The sequence below is a fragment of the Chelonia mydas genome, chromosome 13 (assembly GCF_015237465.2).
Source record: "Chelonia mydas isolate rCheMyd1 chromosome 13, rCheMyd1.pri.v2, whole genome shotgun sequence".
NCBI classification, from domain to species: domain Eukaryota; kingdom Metazoa; phylum Chordata; order Testudines; family Cheloniidae; genus Chelonia; species Chelonia mydas.
Window position 1 is genome coordinate 2,192,447 of NC_051253.2, and position 12,538 is coordinate 2,204,984.

The window sequence follows — 12,538 nt, forward strand, 5'->3', positions numbered from 1 at the left end:
AACCTTCCCTGTTACCTTACCCAGGGAAAAGGGACCTACTTAACCTGGGGCTCATATATCTGCCTTCTATTACTCTCCTGTAGCCATCTGGCCTGACCCTGTCACAGCACCAAATGATCTTATATACATGTACAAAACAACTGTGCAGCCACTTTTGTGTGATAAGTTGTGCATACAAATGGGAACATTCAAAACCAGAACGTGGCTTTGGACTGGCTAAAATTTTGGCCTTAAATGATTCAGTTCCGTACCTTCTAATAGCTACTGTGTTGAAACTACTTGATTCTATTTTCTGTGGCCAAGAAATATGCGGCAGCATTTAGGAGTCCTTCTATCCCTGTCAGTCCTTATCACAGTGTAAACATACCACCAGGTGGTGTGCATTAATACTCAGAGTGAAATTGATAGGAGACAGAGGGACTTGGAATTTCCATATTTACTCAGACCCTAGTGCTGAGACTTTGGAAGTGCCCAATACCTGTTACTTCCAAAGAAGGCAACCTCACCCAAAACAATCCTTTCTCTCCTCTTTCAGACGATGGTGATCAGTTTACGCCCTAGAGGATGAAGCTGCATTTCCTTTGTATCTCTTTATTTTAACTCCTAGAACTGAGGATTTTATTTATGCCTATGCCACTGATTAATAACTCTTATTTTTAAAGAAAGATGGAATTATAACTAAGGGTGAACAAGCTAAAGTACATGATGCAGCCCACAGAAAAGTTTCACGGATCTTCTTTCTCTCTATTTCCTGACTTCCCTAAGCTATGGACTGCCAAAAGGATGATGTGAAAATAGATTATCATGCTAGTATTCTTTGACTATGGCTGTCTCTCAGCAACTTGCTTTCCAGTGACACTCTCACCCCTTTTTCCTTACTGGCTTCATTCATAAAAGGTTTGCATTTTTTAAAGCTAATTCTCTAGGAGGGTTCGGTAGTGATGTAGAATCTAATGCAGTAAGGTCCATCTTTTCATTTAGCCTGCTTAGCCAGAGGCACAAGGGCATCAAGTGACTTGCCCAAGATTGCTCAGTGAGTCAGTGACTGCTCTGGGATGAGAATTAAGATCCTCCTAGCTCTCAGTCTTTTGCACTAGTCACTAGATGCAGGACTGATATTAATCAACAAACATATCTGTTCAATGAAGCTGCTGTGTAGTTTGTACCTTCATTTGAGAGCTGCCGTGGTAGTTCTTGTGGAACTTTGCCATGGGAAACTATGAAAGATGTAGTCAGTGTATTATTTAGTATGCACATATACACCCACAAGTGTGCTAGGTGCTTTACAGACAAAAAGCACAACGCAGCTCTTTTTGGGAAGAACTTTTGCTAGAGCTCCCATGCTACAGGCTGTTCCAGGCAAGAGAACCCCAGTGGGGAGCCCCAGGGTTTCTGCACGGGTGGCTTCTTGTGCCCATGTGAAATAGCTTTCAGCTGCTGGGCCTGAATGAACAAGTCACAAAGGAGTGGGAGAAGGAAGGAATGTGAAATAATATCTTTAATTATTACAATTTTACTTATTTCCTTTTTAAAAAATCCTTTAAAAACTAACTCCTGGTCCTTACTACTACAGGGATTATTGTTACTGAACCTGTATCAAACTGCCTGCCCCTTCCCCCTGGATCCAGAAATAGCTACGAAAGATACATTAGATAAAATTTGATAAATGCCTAATTCACTTAGGAGCCTAAATCTCATGGGGATTTGAACTCCTAAATCACATAGGTGTTTTGAAAGTTTTACCCATTTTCAGCTAGTTTAGGCCCCAGATTAAGGTTTGGTATGAAAGAGGAGTTCTCATATGACCAGAGACAATCTCAAATATTTGTTTGAGGACCATGTGAGATGCATGTGAACTAGGGCTGTCAAGTGATTAAAAAAATTAATCGTGATTAATCACACTGTTAAACAATAATAGAATGCCATTTATTTAAATATTTAATAAATGTAAATTGGTATTCTATTGTTTAACAGTGCGATTAAAAGTGCAATTAATTACCATTAATTTTTTTAATCACGATTAATTTTTTTTAGTTAATCGCGTGAGTTAACTGCGATTAATCAACAGCCCTAATTTGAAATCATTGTACCTGCAGAATGCAACAATGGGGAACTGTACGTGCATCTACCCTTTGTGTGCGTGGACACGCCATTGGTATGCACAAATGCAGGGTTTTGCACATGCAAAGGGTGGGTATTCATTTTACCAAATTCACCCATTTTACCCGCCCTTGGAAATGGGGGCCAAAAAGAGTCGTCAGTAGATTGTGGAGATCTTCATAATAAGCTCGTCTCTCTCCTTTCTGACATGCTTTGCTCAGCAGTGAAATGGTTAATGTTGAAATATAAATCATCATACCTGGGCATCCGTGTTAACACTCCACTGAGAATAATGTAGCCATTCACACCTCTCAGTATGCTATGGGCTGTCTGCAGACTCAGCCAGACATCACCACACTTGGGTCAAGTTTTTAAGGATTTCTTCTCAACCGTAACAGCTGAAGACTTCAAAAAATAAAAAAGGAAAGCTGAGATTCTGGAGCACAAGGCTCCAGTCTCAAAATAACTAATGGATCCCTGGCCTGGGCCAGTTAGAATCCTGCCTGAGGGGCAACAAACATAAGAACGGCCATACTGGGTTCAACCTATGGTCCATCTAGTCCAGTATCCTGTCTTCTGATAGTGGCCAAAGTTAGGTGCTTCAGAGGGAATGAACAGAACAAGCAATTATCGAGTGATCCATCCCATCGTCCAGTCCCAGCATCTGGCAGTTGGAGGGTTAGGGTCTCCCAGAACATGGGGTTGCATCCCTGAACATCTTGCCTAATAGCCATGGAACTTACCTAATTAATTTTTGAACCCAGTTATATTTTTGGGTTTCACAACATCCCCTGGCAACGAGTTCCAGAGATTGACTGTGCACTGTGTGAAGAAGTGCTTCCTTTTGTTTTAAATCTGCTGCCCGTTCATTTCATTGGGTGACGCCTGGTTCTCGTGTTATGTGAAGGGGTAAAGGGAGACTGTAGGTGGGGAGAAGGACACACTTCAGCATCCTAAGGCATGGTGGGGCAGTTGTGCTCTCCCTGAGACACAACCTCTCCCAGAGCTGTGGTGGGGCACTGTGGCTACATACACCCAGTGCAAAGCCCGTGAAGTACAACTGAGACCTGCAAGTGACAGGCTGTTTCTGCATCAAGGTCTCTTCCCTGAGGAACTGCTACAATTGAGATTGTACATTTAAAAAGTGATGTGAATCATTCTGTTCCTTGCAAACTAAGGGGTTGCTACATCCACATCCTCCCCTCCCCCCCTCCGCCCAACATTGCTGCGCGTGTGGGGGCAGCAGTATCCCAGAGGGGACTCAGTAGGGGACATACAAGTGGTAGTATCCCCATTGCCCTCCACAAAGGGAGGGCAGCTTTAAATTCCAGCAGGGACCTAATAGGTAGAGGCAGCATGGGAGATACACTGGACCATTGCATCCCCTGGATGGATTCCCTGGTCCTGCCCACTCACAGGGCTGTGACTGCCTGCTCCAGGTTCCTCCATTGCAATGATAGCTTGCCCTGGTGTACCATTGCTTATGGCTGATTTTGTCCCCAGGATCACTTAGCTTGACGAACATAGGCAGTGAATGGTGTCCCTAGCCTCTGTTTGCCAGAAGCTGGGAATGGGCGACAGGGGATGGATCACTTGACGATTCCCTGTTCCGTTCATTCCCTCTGGGGCACCTGGCACTGGCCACTGTCGGAAGACAGGATACTGGGCTAGATGGACCTTTGGTCTGACCCAGTATGGCCATTGTTAAGTTCTTTATCGAACCCTAGATTTCTCACTTCACCTACAAGTTTTCAAACTCCCCTGATGTGATATGTTAGTTTGGTCAGAGTTTATCCGACTGGATCCATGGACCCCAGTAACTCGGGGAGCCCTTTCTGGTGGTTTGCAGGACAACCAGAAGAGGTGGAGATTGCAGTGGGGAAGGCTGGGTACCAAAGAGACTGGGAGAGCGGAGCATGGTTGGTTCACAAGATTATACCACGTAATTTTCTATAGAATGACGTTGCCCTGAGCACACCCCCCTCTGTGTAGGATGGCTGTTGGAATGTCTCTCATTGCTGCTTTGTATTTTTCCATGGTTACAGTGTCTCTGTGTAGCACACTCTTCCCGACTGTACTACTGTATTTCCTCCTGAATAACAATACTTAACAGGTAGCAGGTACTTCAGTGTTACTGTTTCTCACTGGCCACCCCCTCCCGCTGGCCCTTTCCCAGTGTTATTGTCCAAGTCTGGGCAGCTGTGCCCTCCCCCCACTATTGCTGTATCTCTCTGGGCACAGAGCCTCTCCCCGGTGATTGTATCTCTCCCGGCACAGTCTCACGCTGTGTGTGTCTCAGGCTGCCTGTTCAGGAGCTGTGTTCCCCCCAAACTACAGCATTTCTCTCTGACACTGCCTGTCCTCTAGGATGACGGTCCTAGGCTCTCACAGCCGACCGTGCCCAGGCTGACTGTCTCTCCGTTAGAAAATGGATGGGCTCAGTCTGCTCCTCCCCACACCCACTCTCCACCCCGCGCCTGTCTCTCTGCGTCCCCCCACAGTGTGAGCGCGCCGCTGTCCCGCCCCGGCGATGTGTGTCTGTCCCACCCCCCGGGTCACTCCCTGCCCCCCCCCACGGCCCCACATGCACAGTGGGGCTCACCCCGTCCAGCCCGCCTGTGCTTCCTTCTCAGCAGTGTGTGTAACCCCCCCCCCCGTGTCCGTCCGTCTGTCCTTGCAGCGCTTCCCTTTCTTCACTCCAGAGCCCCCCCGCTGCGTGTCACCCCCCGTGTCCGTCCGTCTGTCCCTGCAGCGCTTCCCTTTCTTCACCCCAGAGCCCCCCCGCTGCGTGTCACCCCCCGTGTCCGTCCGTCTGTCCCTACAGCGCTTCCCTCTCTTCACCCCAGAGCCCCCCCCCCCCAGCCGTGGGTCACCCCCCCCCGTGTCCGTCTGTCCCTGCAGCGCTTCCCTCTCTTCACCCCGGTGCCCCCCCCCCACCGTGGGTCACCCCCCCCGTGTCCGTCTGTCCCTGCAGCGCTTCCCTCTCTTCACCCCAGAGCCCCCCCGCTGCGTGTCACCCCCCGTGTCCGTCCGTCTGTCCCTACAGCGCTTCCCTTTCTTCACCCCAGAGCCCCCCCGCTGCGTGTCACCCCCCGTGTCCGTCCGTCTGTCCCTACAGCGCTTCCCTCTCTTCACCCCAGAGCCCCCCCCCAGCCGTGGGTCACCCCCCCCCCCCCCGTGTCCGTCTGTCCCTGCAGCGCTTCCCTCTCTTCACCCCGGTGCCCCCCCCCACCCCGGGTCACCCCCCCCCCCGGTGTCCGACTGTCCCTGCAGCGCTTCCCTCTCTTCACCCCAGAGCCCCCCCCCGCCCTGGGTCACCCCCCCCCCGTGTCCGACTGTCCCTGCAGCGCTTCCCTCTCTTCACCCCAGAGCCCCCCCCCCCGTGTCCGTCTGTCCCTGCAGCGCTTCCCTCTCTTCACCCCAGAGCCCCCCCACACCCTGGGTCACCCCCCCCCGTGTCCGTCCGTCTGTCCCTGCAGCGCTTCCCTCTCTTCACCCCGGTGCCCCCCCGCCGCGTGTCACTCCCCCCGCGCCCCCCGCTCCCCCCGGGCCGGGAGTGACGCGCTCCGCAGCGCCAGCCCCTCTCGGCGGGCAGCAGCTGGTTGTCAGCCGCTCCGGAGCGCGGCCGGGCCAGCGTCCCCTCCCGTCCCCGCACCGAGCCGCCGGGCTGGCGCAGGCCGGCAGGCCCCAGGCGCGGCCCCGGCCCCGCAGCAGGTAGGCACCGGGCCCGGCTCGCCGCGGCGGGCGGGCGGCGGGGGCCGTTGAGCCGCGGGGCCGGGGAGAGGGGGCCGGGCTGTGCGGGGCTCCGGCGGCCGCCGCGTCCCCGTGCGGGGCCGGGGTGTTTATCTCGGTACCCTCGGGCTGGGCGGGGGACACAGCTGCCCCCTGCCCGGGCCCGCGAGGGGGCGCCCCGCCGGCTGGGGGGCAGGCGGTGTTCCGGGCCACCTGGCCCGCGGGGCAAAGCGGGCTTGGGGGGCACAGCGGGCGCGGGTGGGTGTTGGGGGGGTAGGGGGCGCTAGGGGTGGGTTGGAGCGAGTTTGTTGGGGGTGCAGGGGGGGTCACTGGGAGTTTGGGGTGCACACAGGGCACGGGGAGCTGGAGGGGTTTGTTGGGAGGTCACACAGATCACCGGGAGCTGGAGGGGTTTGGGGGAGTGCACAGGGGTCACTGGGAGTTTGGGGTGCACACAGAGCACGGGGAGCTGGAGGGGTTTGGGGGAGTGCACAGGGGTCACTGGGAGCTGGAGGGGTTAGTTCGGGGTGCACAGGGGTCACGGAGTTGAGGAGTTTGTTGGGGTTGCAGGGGTCACTGGAAATTGGAGGGGTTAGTTTGGGGTGCACAGGGGTCACTAGGCGTTGGAGGGGTTAGTTTGGGGTGCATAGGGGCACTGGGAGCTGGAGTTTGTTGGGGGGCAGGGATCACTGGGAGTTTGGGGGGCACACAGGTCACTGGGAGTTGGAGAGATTTGTTGGGAGGCGCACACAGCTCATGGGGGGGGGGTTGGATGGTGCTAGTTGAAGGTTGCCCACTTCTCTGTGGGGTTGGAGGTGCAGGCAGGTCAGTGGGGTGGATGGTGTTTGAGTGGAGGGGGACGCAGCTCATTGGCGTGAGTTGCAACGAGTTTGTTGGGGTGCGCGCATGGTGCTGGGGGGTTGTTGGCACAGGTCACTGGGGTTGGATGATGGAGGAAGTTTGTTGGGGTACCTTGGGGGCCTAAGCTCAGGTCACTGGGGTTGTTTGGGTGCATGTGCCCAGGTCGTTGGGGGTTGGACGGGGCTAGGGCTGGACCGGGCTGATGGTGAGGGGGTGAGCCCTGGTTAGGTGGTGGCCAGGGCTTAGCAGGAAGGGTTGGATGTTGGGGATCAAGGATTTCATGGCGGGTGCCATGTGTTGAGGGGGTTGCATGGGAAGGGGTGTTTTGTGGGGGTGCACCCTGCACCGTAATGCATTGCTGGGGGGAGGGGTTGCCTAGCGGGGTGCAAGGGGGAATTGCGGAGGACGGTTGTGGTTGCGGGGCGAGTGTCCTGTGCGGGGTTCCGCGGGGTTCCGTGCGCACCGCTCGGCATCGGGGCGTGCAGAGAGCGTGGTCCCGTTTGTGCCGGGGGGAGGGGGAAGAGATTTCGCCGTTTTTTAAACTCCCCCTCTGCGTTCTGATTCCATCTCCCCCGGTTTCAAACCGAACCCGGCTGGCGGTGGCTGCTCCTCCCTCCCTGCTCCGCTTTCCCGGGAAGTTCTCATTAGCGTCTCTAATTAGCATTATTCCTGGAGAAAGGTTAAGGTTAGAGCGTCCTTCCCTGATCGGGAGAGCGGCCTCCCCCTTCCCCGGAAGAGCACAAAAGCGCAGAAAGAAAGTGGGAGGAGGCAGATCAATGGGGGAAGCTACAGACCCATTAATTCACAGGGAACCTTTCTCCCTCCCTGAAACATCGATTTTCCCTTTCCCTGGTGCACAGGGCACGAGAATAATATCACGCTGCACCTAGAAGGGGCTCAGGGCTTTAACATTTCGCTGTCTCTGCGCCTTATTTTCCTCCCATTTCTGGTGAGGGATTGTGCTGGAAATAGCTTTCTTCCTAGAGGTAAAGCCCTACTTATGGGTCAATCCCTGCTTCATGCTGAAACCCCTGCCTACCAGGGCTGGAGCTATTTACACACATGATCAGACGGATTTGCCTTACTGATCTATTTATTTACATATATTTGGATGAGTATAAATGGAAAGAATGAAACTTCCTTCCTTTCAGAGTTCACATTTCACACTGCATAGATCTAAGCCCCACCTGTGTGTTAGTAGACACTACATTGGAAATAATCTTACAAACAAATAAACAGCCTTTTCACTCTTTAGGCAGTTTGGTTATTTTTCTGTATTTAGCTCATATTATACAAGGCAACAGGCTAGTCAATTTCATTTGTTCATAGTTTCTAGCCAGTTTCATTTCTACATTTTCAGGCATTAACCCAATAGTCCCTTGGGTTTGGTGGGAAACTGGAGGTGGGGTAGGGGAAGAATTGTTAGAGTCTGTTCTTGCACTGTTTGCTACTGCTATGAAAATATATTGACCAAAATGTTCCTATTGATTATATGTCGTGCAAAAATATGTTTTCACAAAACTTTCAATTTGGGTCTAGATTGGACCTGGCAACATCTCTTAATATCTATATACTCAGACCATCACATTTTTGATAATTTTTTACTGTGTCCATGGAAGACTAAAGTATCCTTTCATTCTGAGTGATTTATGGGCTAGGAGGTTTAATCGCGTCCTTTCATATAAAATCAAATGCTTGTTTGATTTTGACCAAGATCTGTTTGCATGAAGGTGGATTGAAGACTTGCACCTTAAACAGAGTATTCAGACATATATAACGTTAATAGTACCTGGCCCCTCAGTATCCTACAGTAGCGGTTTTTCCCAACCTGTTTTCATTTGCGGATCCCTAAACATTTTCAAATGGAGATGCAGACTTCTTTGGAAATCTTAGACATAGTCTGCAGATCCACAGGGGCCTGCGGACCTCAGGTTGACAACCACTGTCCTATACCCTTTCTTCAGCACCTCCCAAATGAACAGCAAGAGCACCTGAAGATTCCACCCAGCCCGGAGGGCAGACATTCAGAATGGGTTGGAAGAATGCCTGCTCCTCCTTGCCTTGGGTAATGACATCTGGAATGTGCATGTGCTGTTTAGTAACAGTCTCTTTTGGGGTCTTTTTCCCAGAAGAAAAGAAAGATCTTAGGAAGGAGGGAAAACATAAGACAGAGCTCATGCATATTCCCTTTTCATGTAAAATATTCAGCTAGGTCTCATCTCACCTGATTTGGGGAACTAGTAAGAATGAATTCTTATTTTTTCATGTCCTAGCAAGGGCTAAACAGCTTCTTTCCCCTTACTCTATCACACAAGATCATTCTCTTCTAGGGTGTAACAGGATTTACTATAAGTAAGAACTCTAGTCAACCTGTATGCATCCGATGAAGTGAGCTGTAGCTCACGAAAGCTCATGCTCAGATAAATTGGTTAGTCTCTAAGGTGCCACAAGTCCTCCTTTTCTTTTTGCTGATAGGAAAGGCATTCATAATATAGTGTTGGTTTGTAATGTATAGAAATAGGTACCAGATCTCATGGATTCCTAACTCTAAAACTGAATTGAATCAGCAATGCTTTAGCTTTGTTGGGCTCTGTGGTGCATTATTTGGCTGCTACAATATCCAGTGCCTTTGACCTGAGGAGTTTTATCCTCCATTATTAAGCCTTTCTGTGAACTGAAGTGGTTAAGTTAAGGTCAGATGTGGTTCAGTACCTTCTTGGCATGCTCAGAAGACTGTGTTTAACGCTTGCTGACATGGAGATGAGGCTACCCTTTTGGTAGGGTATTCCCCCAGACTGATACTACCTTCAAGAGGGCCAGCGGGAGGTGCCGTCCTTCAAGACAATATTGTGGTAGCATTCTCCCAAATTGCTGCTGCGTACAGGTAAAGCAGCTACAAGGGCAGGCAACTATGCCACATGGAGTTGGTTCTAAAAAAGGTGGCTGACTCCACTGTAAAACTAACACCGGCAAATGGTGACTGTGCTTGTCACCTGTCTGAGCGAGGTGGAGCAATTGGTATTTCCCGTTGAAATTTTCTTTTTGCGAATACAGACTAAGACGGCTGCTACTCTGAAATCACCACCCTAGACTTTGGTTTCTGGAGTCCACAGAAAAAACAGGCCAGGGTAGCGTGTCATGCAAAAAAGTAGGGATATACTTCTAAATAAAACCAGATAACCTCAAAAAGAAAATAAGCAACACAGCAACAACAGTTCTCAGATCCTGGAAAATAAGTTGTGATATAGAAGGTGTAACTGACTTTGGAGGCATTTGCAAACCAGTTCCAGAGAAACTGAGCCTACCTGTAAAATAAGCCGGTTACTGATATCGCCTGCATATATTTACAAGGTATGGTTATAACAAGAGCTTTCCTACTCTGCTCAGTTTCCGCCTGTGGTGTGAAAGGTTGTTCTTTAAGAAGTTCTGAGGAGAAAAGATTATTCATGAAAAAGGGAATCATTGTCTGGTGATTAAAGCACAAGATGGAGTTCTGCGATCTAGGTTCTGTTCCTGGATCTGCCACCAACTCACTCTGAGGTTTTCAGCTAATCACTGCAGCTGTTGGTGACTCAGTTTCTTCAGTTCTGAAATAGGAATACTATTGCTCTAATTCAAAGAGAAATGATGGGGCTTAAAATTCACGAATGTTTATAAAGTGCTTGAAGATTCTTGAAGGGAAGGTACTATAGATGTGCAAAGTATTATTAATATTGCACATGCATTTTCTTTTGCTAACTAGAATACCTGTTTAGATCAAATCCATCTGTAGAGCAGATGTGAATATTGGACTGGAGAGAAGGAGAGTGGTAGTGATGTTTTTCCAAGTCCCTTGCTGTACCTGGAGTCCTTGTTCAGATATTTGGGTGTGGCCCTGTGAATATACTCGACAGGCACTCGCTTTTCTGAAAGGCAAAGGAGCTGCACGAGTGTTTCATGACCCCTAATCATTCAATCCCATGAACACTAGAAATGAAGCAACAGAACTTTACTGCAGTGTGAGAAGATCTCTCCTGAGAGCTGGAAAGGGGAGGGATAAGGGAGTGGGAGGGAGGAAGGAAGGTTAGGTTAGGAAGGAGGGAGCAAGAGAAAGAAAAAGAGATTGTGCTAGCTGATTAGGGCAGCTGCTGTCGCTTTCATCTGTGTCATGACTGGCATGGTACGGGTGAAGAGAAGGCAAATCTGGAGCCAGGCTGTGGTAATGGACTGTGTTCTTTTTTTAATGAAAGTTTCATTTGAAGTTTGTTTACAGGAAAGAAGAAATTAGCGGAGAGAATTCTCCTGAGAATCCAGAGAGGAAAAGAATGAGCTGCCTGACTCACAGGCTGAAAGGGAGGGGAAGGGCAGATTATATTTACCGTATTGCTCTGAATTGTAGCTGGTGCTACTGTTCAAAAATTTCACTTAATCTGATGAGGCTTCAATAAGCGTCTCCACTGTCCAGTCACAGGATTGGTATTCAGAGCAAAATTAAGAGGGGATTTTTCCATCAGATGTTTTGAACTGGCTTGTTTCATTAGTTTTGACACCATGCTGTATTTGGGTGCACAAGCCTTTTTGTGCTGCAGCCAGAAAAATTATCCCTCTCATACAAGCTGAAATGTAAGTTATTACTGGAGTCCTAGCTGGGGAAAAAAGCTGTAGGGTATTGTTTGGATGGGTCTCGCATCACTGGAATCTTCGCTGGCATAAGGAGGGCACTGCCAGGAGTCATTGCTGGCATTGATAGGGCATTGCAAGGAAGTCACAGAGCTCAGGGCCTTATTTGCTTTGACAGGATACTCTGATGAGGAAGTTTGCACTGGTGGCAGTTGTAGTCCTAGCTAGTAGTGATAGGACACTGCTACGGGCATCTTAAATGGCTAAAGCCAGAACTTGTGTTAGCAAGGCAGCAAAGGAAGATGCCACCTCTCACATCCACGACTCTGGGCTGTGTTGCAGTTTAGAGAGACTGGAAGAGCACCAAGGGCTAAGCAGCTCCCAGGGCAGCATTACGTGGGTGCTGCTGTAAGGAACTTCAGGAGCCATTGTGTGTGGTTGCGATAGGACACTGTTACGAGTTAGCTTTGGGTGATATATTGATTGGACACTCCCAAGAGGCAGTTCCCATTGCTGGCTTTATGTGTGGTATTGATGGGGTACTGCCATGCTGCTGGTCACACTGCTAGATCTGCATGCTGCAGAAACGGGGCGCTGCTGCCAGGAACTTAATCCTGCTGGAGTCTTTAAATGTAAATGCTCTTGTTCTCCCAGTCGGAGTCCAGGCTGAAAAAGGTGCGGAGGACGCCTGCCTCTGTAAGGTTCCACCTCAATAGCATGGTCTTTTTGCTGATAGGTCATATTAGAGACTGCTAGTCATGCCCTGAGTCTTATTGGACTTCAGTCATTTACAGCTGGGTCAGTTTCTTTCTCGATATCTCTCAGGTAAATTAATGCTTTGGATAACAGGCCAATATATTGTACTGAGGGGGATTTTATATGTAACCCAGCGTTTCACAATACGCTGATAGGAAAGATGCTGTATGTACATGTGTGCATAAACATACATCTGTACATACGTACTAGAATCCAGTATCCCATGGGTGAGCATGTGGGTGCTGAGACAGGGCAGTCTCCTCTAGAATTTGCACCTTAAAGATATTTTCTTAAGCATGGACCTGGCCATTTTCATTCAGCCCTGCAAGATGCACTCTGGGCCCAGTCCTTCTCTTGATGTGGACTGGTCAGATGGAAAGCTGTGAGCAGCAGGAGACCTTGGCATTTAGTCTGTCCAATTAAGATCATTGTTCCAGGTTAAGCTTTGTAAGGATGCCCAGATACCATGGTGATGGTCGGTTGGTGTCTG

At 49.8% G+C, this 12,538-nt stretch overlaps 1 protein-coding gene across 4 annotated transcripts in view; it reads left to right on the forward strand.

Annotated features, from left to right (window-relative positions):
* Positions 1 to 12,538, forward strand: part of NOL4L (nucleolar protein 4 like) — a 97,562-nt gene that overhangs the window by 51,969 nt on the left and 33,055 nt on the right. Inside the window, exon 1 of one of the 4 annotated variants that reach the window (XM_037915661.2) lies at positions 5,661 to 5,814. The exons of 1 other annotated variant lie outside the window; for it this stretch is intronic. Coding sequence is in view for 1 of the 3 variants with exons in the window: in XM_043526802.1 (XP_043382737.1) it covers positions 10,841 to 10,891 (51 nt within the window). In the remaining 2 variants the exon portion in view is untranslated. Of the gene's footprint in view, positions 1 to 5,660; positions 5,815 to 5,920; positions 5,939 to 10,771; positions 10,892 to 12,538 lie in introns of those variants that run through there. 2 more of the 4 variants (XM_043526803.1, XM_043526802.1) reach the window with 2 other exon arrangements.